We start from the raw sequence: 7,111 nt of genomic DNA on the forward strand, positions 1-7,111 counted from the left end.
GGGCAGGAATCCGATGTCGGGTAAGCCGATGCCCGATTCGTCCCGATGCAGCTGGGCGGAGTCCTATAGTTGTGTTATATGTTATGTGTATGGTATGTGGTAGTTTGGGGGAGCTCACTAACCTTTATGCTTACAATTTTCAGTTTTGGTTTTAGGTACTTCTGCTAGCAAAGGGAAGGGCTTGGGATGAATGCATGGCACACACCATAGTTTTATAGCATGGGATATTTCACTCTGATATTTGAGATGATATTTTGATATTTCAACAGTTGATGAGATGTTTTTGAGATACATGTTTTATGATGTTATTTATGGTTTTATTAATAAATTAAAAATGAAATTTTTGGATCGTATTTTTAGGACGTTTCAAGTTAGTATCAGAGCCTTGGTTTGAGGGATTCGGGCACACTCCCGGGTGTGTCTAAACTCAAACTAAGGAATTAATATAGAAAATTTCATAAGAAAAACCATAATTTTAAAAATATTTTTGAGAAAAGAAAACAATTTTAGAAAAAGCAAAAAGAAAAGGATTTCAAAAAAGAGAAAAGGGTGTGGTGCATGCAATTAGCTAGGCTTAAGTAAGTACTCCCAAATTACCAATACAAGTTTATGTTATGATATGTTTTATCAGCTTTATGAGAACTGCATGCTAGACTAGGACTAAGGATCTAAGAAGGATGCCTTATGTGCCTGTTATATGTGTATCAACTTCATGAACTTCATGGTAGTACAGATTAGGCAGTATGATGACATGATTAGAATATGCTTGATTATGCGTAATCAATGCTCAAATGTTTCTTTCTTTGTGCTTTTAGAAGTTCTAGTTCTCTTTTACTAAATAGTAAAAAAATATTCCAAGTTACATATGTTGGATAAGGTGTCTAAGTCCATAACTATTTCTGGTATGTACTTGACCCGGCCCGGCATGGTCCATTTGGGTTGCATGGCATCATGCAATTGAATAAACTAAATGAGAGAAATAACACTTATGGTTTATTAATATATTATAAGTTCTAATATATTAATAATAATATTTAATTAGTTTGATCAAGTATTAATTTAGAATTAATTAAGTGATCAAATGACAACTAATTAGATATATGGGTAGATTATGTAAATCTTCTGTATCTTATATAGTGGGCTAAGAGGCTCCATGGATTATCAAGTTGGGTTCCACCCATAGGATGCTCCATGGAGTTAACCCATGGATCAAGAAATGAAGAGTCATGTTACATTAAGGTTTACCTAATGCAACACACTATATAAGCAATGTGTTTCTCCCCAAAATCGGCTACACTAAGAAAACAAGAGGGCTTGGCCAATTTTGCATGTGGTAGAGTTTTCTCTCAAGTTTGTTCATTGCATTTGGTGTTGTGTGAAGCATTTGAGGCATCACACTTGAGGTGCTATGTGACACCCAATTTTTTTTTGCAAAAAAATTTTAAACTTTTAAAACCCATCTTAAATTAAATTAAAACAACTAAAATAGTCATAACATAATCCATCAACTTAATAATCATATAAAATAAGTGCGGAAGTAATAATAATAATAAGGTCCCAACAAAATAACTAGTAGCGATGTCCCGATGCTCCATGTCAAGCCCTAGCCTCTTTAATCTTAGCACCTGAAAAGTTATAAGGGAAAAACGTAAGCACGAAGCTTAGTGAATTCAAACACAGACATTGTACTAACATTCATATTTACTAGCCCTAATCCATTTTCCAATTATAATGATAAAGGCAAAGAACGAATCAATGTCTATATTACGAGAAGGACTTGTAGGTTTGAACCGCACCGGGAAGATCCCGTATCATTTGGCCCTAATCACCGCACCTCACGAAGAGTATTACGTTGGTGATCTTACCTACCCACCGCACCGGTAAATCCGTATCCTTTGGTGGTGTCCCCATATCCATAATTAGTTACATACAGTGCACATGTACGAATTAAAACAATACTTATATAGCATGCTTTTATAATAAATTCAAATAATCACACACGAGCTAACTAGCAAACACAATCATCAATACAACGGTGTGAGAGAACTCACCTTGAGTGAGTATTAAGGATGGCTAACAATCAAATAATGCTACCAAGCTTGAGCAAACTTCGAAACCTCACCTAAGAAGGACTAAAGGTTAGAAAGGAGATGTAACGAAGCTATGAGTTGAGAAAAGAGTAATCACAGCAAGGTCTCTAAAACAGACCTGCTGTTCAAAACGGATTTACTCCAAAATCTAAAACAGAAACATAGCTTTAACTAAATTTTATAGGAAACTATGATTGCTCTGGATTCCACAACTATAAAGAACTCATTCTAACTCCAAAAGATGAATTAAATATGAATTTTACAAAATGGTGTATCACTTCTGTCTCCAAAAATACAGTCAAGTGATGTTGGCCAATTCTACCCAACTTGTGAGTATAATTAGTCCAAAAGAAAATTAAGAGAAGTAAAGGACATACAACTGAAAGTCTCAGAGTTGGAATTGAATGAAAAACATCTCTCAAACTCCAGATATAAAATTCACATTGTGGACAATCACAGCACTAGCAAAAGCTGGTGACTGCCCACTGACCTGGATAGTGGATCCATTATAACCAATTTATAATTGGAAATAACACCCCATATTCTCCAGATCTTAAATTCATAATATAAGGAACATATAGAAACTTGGAATCACTCTGGATCCTTTTCCAAGCCTTAGAAATGATGAAAACAAAATGACATATCAGAACAGACCCGGATCAGACCTAACAGCAAAGATGTCATTCTTTCACATAGATAAAGCCCTTATCAGTGAGGTTGGCCTTCTTAAGAAAGTTAGACAACTCAATTTGTGAACTTTTGGAACTGGTTTGGGGTCCGTTTGAGTTCTAGATCTCCAGATATGATTTTTACAAAATGACTACAGATCTGATGGAAAACAGAATCGTAGCCACCCGTGATTCCTTTTTGGCTTATCCATCCTTCTCCTTTTGAAACACATTTTAAGATGTGTTCATCATCCCAATTCAGTCCCCATGATAATGGTGGTACTAAAAAGGGTTAGGGATCATTAGGATTTCATTTAGCCACAAGGATGTAATAATAATCAACATGAAAATAAACATAAGCACATAAAATCATCATTCTCCCTTTTAGGGTTTCCATGATCTTTTGCCACATGTAATCCCCTAGATCCATCATCCACCATATATGGGGTGAAGATAGGATCTTGAGATGATGTATAACATACAATTACAATAAAATAAGAAGGAGAAGAGGTGAAGATGAAATCATAAAACTAGAACAAGGTTATGGATCAAGTCGTAAGAAAGGATAAGGAGGTTCATACCAATACGAATCAAGGCTGGAAATGAACAAGAATTAAGCTCCAAACAGCCCCTTGGCTGCTCTTGATCCCAAAGAGAGAGAGAGGGACTATTTTTGAGAGAGAGGGAGGGTTTAGAGTGTTTTCCTTGTGTGTGTTCCAAATGATTCAATTTACACATTAAGTACTATTAACTAGATGGACTTTGCAAATAGGCCCATAGCCCATGGACTTCAATAAAAGGAGTTTACAAGATGATCAAAAGAGTCCAATAACATAAGAAATTAGACATTGGTTAAATAAATTAACCCAAGGTTACAAGGATAATTAAATTAAAATAACCAAACGTACCGAGAAAACCCGGGGCGTTACAACTCTCCCCCACTAAGAACGGACTTCGTCCTCGAAGTCAACACCTAGAAACAGATCCGGATAATGAGCCCGCATCTCGCATTCCGGTTCCCAAGTCCATTCCGAACCCTTCCTATGTTGCCACTGCACTTTAACCAGGTTTATAGTCTTGTTGCGAAGAGCTTTCGTCTTTCGTTCTAAAATAGCGATTGGTTTCTCAACATAATTGAGACGCTCGTCAATTTGTATGCCCTCCAGTGGTATCACAGCGGTCTCATCAACAACGCATTTTCGTAACTGAGACACGTGGAATGTATTATGAATTAGACTAAGCTCGTCAGGAAGCTCTAAACGGTAAGCCACCTTCCCCACACGAGCTATGACCTTGTAGGGTCCAATGAATCGGGGTCCGAGCTTTCCCCGCTTCCGAAATCGAATCACACCTTTCCAGGGGGAAACTTTAAGCAACACATAATCTCCCACCTGGAACTCAAGATTGGAGCGTCTTTTGTCGGCATAACTTTTCTGACGACTGCTCGCTGTGACCAAATGATCCCGAATCACTTGGATTTTCTCCGTGGTCTGTAGCACGATATCGGTACTCCCAAGTACCCTCTGCCCAACCTCGCCCCAACAAACGGGCGTCCTGCACTTCCTCCCGTACAAGGCTTCATATGGAGGCATTTTAATGCTCGAGTGATAGCTGTTGTTATAAGAAAACTCAGCTAGATGTAGATGGTCATCCCAACTACCCCCAAAATCAATTGCACACGCCCTAAGCATGTCCTCCAAGGTCTGAATCGTCCGCTCACTCTGCCCGTCTGTCTGCGGATGGAAGGCGGTAGTAAAATGTAATCGTGTGCCCAGTTCCTCTTGAAACTTCCTCTAGAACCAAGAGGTAAATCGGGTGTCTCGATCGGAGACGATAGAAACGGGGACCCCATGTAATGAGACAATCTCCCGAACAAAGATCTCGGCTAATTTCTCCGCCGATGAGCTCTCCTTTATAGCCAGAAAGTGAGCACTCTTAGTCAAGCGATCAACAATCACCCATATCGTATCTGATCCTCGGGCAGTTCTAGGAAGTTTTGTAATGAAGTCCATGGTTAGATGCTCCCATTTCCATTCAGGAATCTCCAATGGTTGCAACTTCCCATGCGGTTTCTGGTGTTCCACCTTGACCTTCCGACAAGTCATACATTCTTCCACAAATCGAGCCACATCATTCTTCATTCCATGCCACCAGTAAGCCTCATGAAGGTCCCGATACATTTTAGTAGCACCAGGATGGATAGAAAATTTTGACTTATGAGACTCATCCATTAGGGTTTTCTGATTTCCCCCGGTATATGGGACCCAAACCCTACCGTAGCGAGTCAGCAAACCCCGCCCGTCTCGTTCCATCTTAGGCAACTCTTTCCCAATCTTCTCATGCCTGATGTTTTCCTCCAGTATTGCCGTCTTTTGGGCGTCCCGGATTAGATCTAACAAAGACGACACCATCATGATCCGGAGACACTTAGCTCGAATCGGTTCGGCAGATTGTTTACGACTGAGAGCATCAGCTACCACATTAGCTTTACCGGGGTGGTAGTGAATTTCACAATCATAATCTTTTACCATATCCAACCCTCGGATCTGCCTCATATTCAAATCCCGCTGCTCGAACAAATATTTTAGACTCTTATGGTCAGTGTATATGATAAACTTCACTCCATAGAGATAGTATCTCCAAATCTTAAGAGCGAAAACAACAGCCCCAAGCTCCAAATCATGAGTGGGGTAGTTTCGTTCGTGGGGTTTCAGCTGTCGGGAGGCATAGGCTATCACCCTATCTCGTTGCATTAACACGGCACCAAGACTTTGAAGCGATGCATCACAGTAAACCACCATATCCTCAACCCCATCAGGTAAGGCCAAAATCGGAGCATCACACAATCGTTTCCTTAGCTCATCAAACGCCAGCTGCTGCTCTGGGCCCCAAACGAAATTCATTAATTTCTTGGTCAATCGGGTGAGTGGTAAGGCGATTTTAGAGAAATTTTCAATGAACCTCCGGTAATAACCGGCTAAACCCAAGAAACTGCGAATTTCAGAAGGTGTTTTTGGAATCTTCCATTGTTTAACCGCATTAACCTTGGCTTGATCGACCTTAATACCGTTTTCTCAATGTTAGAGGGTGAGTACAGAATGCTGTTTTCTCAATGTCTTCTTCATGAACCCGCATCTGATGGTAACCGTAACGTAAATCAATCTTGGAAAACCAAGATGCTCCCTGAAGCTGATCGAAAAGATCGTCAATACGTGCCAACGGGTACCTATTCTTTATCGTGCGCTTGTTTAGCTCCCTATAATCAATACACATTCGCTGGGATCCATCTTTCTTCTTCACAAAGAGAATAGGAGCACCCCAAGGCGAGCAGCTTATCCGTATAAACCCTTTATCACTTAGTTCTTGAAGTTGATCTTGGAGCTCTTTCATTTCAGGTGGTGACAAGCGGTAAGGAGATTTCGCTACCGGAGTCGCACCTGGCACCAAATCAATGCGAAACTCCACTTGCCGAATAGGTGGAAAGCCAGGGAGTTCCTCCGGAAAGACATCGCTGAAGTCGGAAATGATAGGAACGTCGTCTAGTGCTATAGCAAAAGAGCAAGAAGCCATAGCCAGGCGGGGAATGTCCCCCTGAATAATAAGTTCTCCACCTCTAGGGTTTCGAACACGAACTTGCTTCTTACGACAGTGGATTTCCGCATCAAACGCATCAAGCCAATCCATGCCTACGATAACGCAGAGCTCTCGCATCGCAATAGGGATAAGATCAATGGGGAATTCAACTCCAGAAAACACGAGAGTGTAACCTTGATAAACATCGGTGACATAAATAGTGCGGTTGTCGACAACATCGACAACCATTGGGTGAGCCAATTTTCCGATACTACGCCCCAAACGATTAATAAACGTGTGAGATACAAAAGAATGGGTAGCACCGCTATCAAACATAACAACATCGGGCTTGGAATCTAGCAAATAAGTGTCTGCCAGTGTCGTTGTAATCACCGGCTCCTCCACAGTCATCTGGTGAGCACGACCTCATGTCACCATAGTGGTTCCCTTAGAGGATGATGCAATTGCAGGATTTGTACCCCTGTCTCCTTTACCAGTCTTCAACTTCGGGCATTCAGGCTTCTTGTGTCCCGTCTCGTTGCAGTGATAGCAGACGGGAACTGCAGAAGTAATATGAGGTACTACACTCGCAGGGGATCCCTACAATTCTTCCAATGATGCCCTGGCTTTTTGCAGTTGTAGCATATCAACATATTTTTCTCGCCCTGAAGACGTCCTATACTCATACATTGACTTACTACCCTGCTTTTGCGTTTTCTGGGCATCTCTGGATGTCTTGGAAGAGGTGTCATTGGCCTTCCTCCTGGACTGGGTCTGCAA

At 40.8% G+C, this 7,111-nt stretch overlaps 1 protein-coding gene across 1 annotated transcript; it reads right to left on the reverse strand.

Annotated features, from left to right (window-relative positions):
* Positions 1–770: 770 nt before the first annotated feature.
* On the reverse strand, positions 771–6,742 carry LOC145067962 (uncharacterized). The gene is made up of 2 exons (XM_079014978.1): positions 6,105–6,742; positions 771–834 (listed from the first exon to the last, which is right to left on the reverse strand). Exons 1-2 carry the CDS (start codon positions 6,740–6,742, stop codon positions 771–773), a joined length of 702 nt encoding a protein of 233 aa, XP_078871104.1.
* Positions 6,743–7,111: the final 369 nt, after the last annotated feature.

The sequence above is a fragment of the Lactuca serriola genome, chromosome 8 (genome assembly GCF_051521515.1).
Source record: "Lactuca serriola cultivar US96UC23 chromosome 8, Lser_US96UC23_V15, whole genome shotgun sequence".
NCBI lineage: Eukaryota > Viridiplantae > Streptophyta > Magnoliopsida > Asterales > Asteraceae > Lactuca > Lactuca serriola.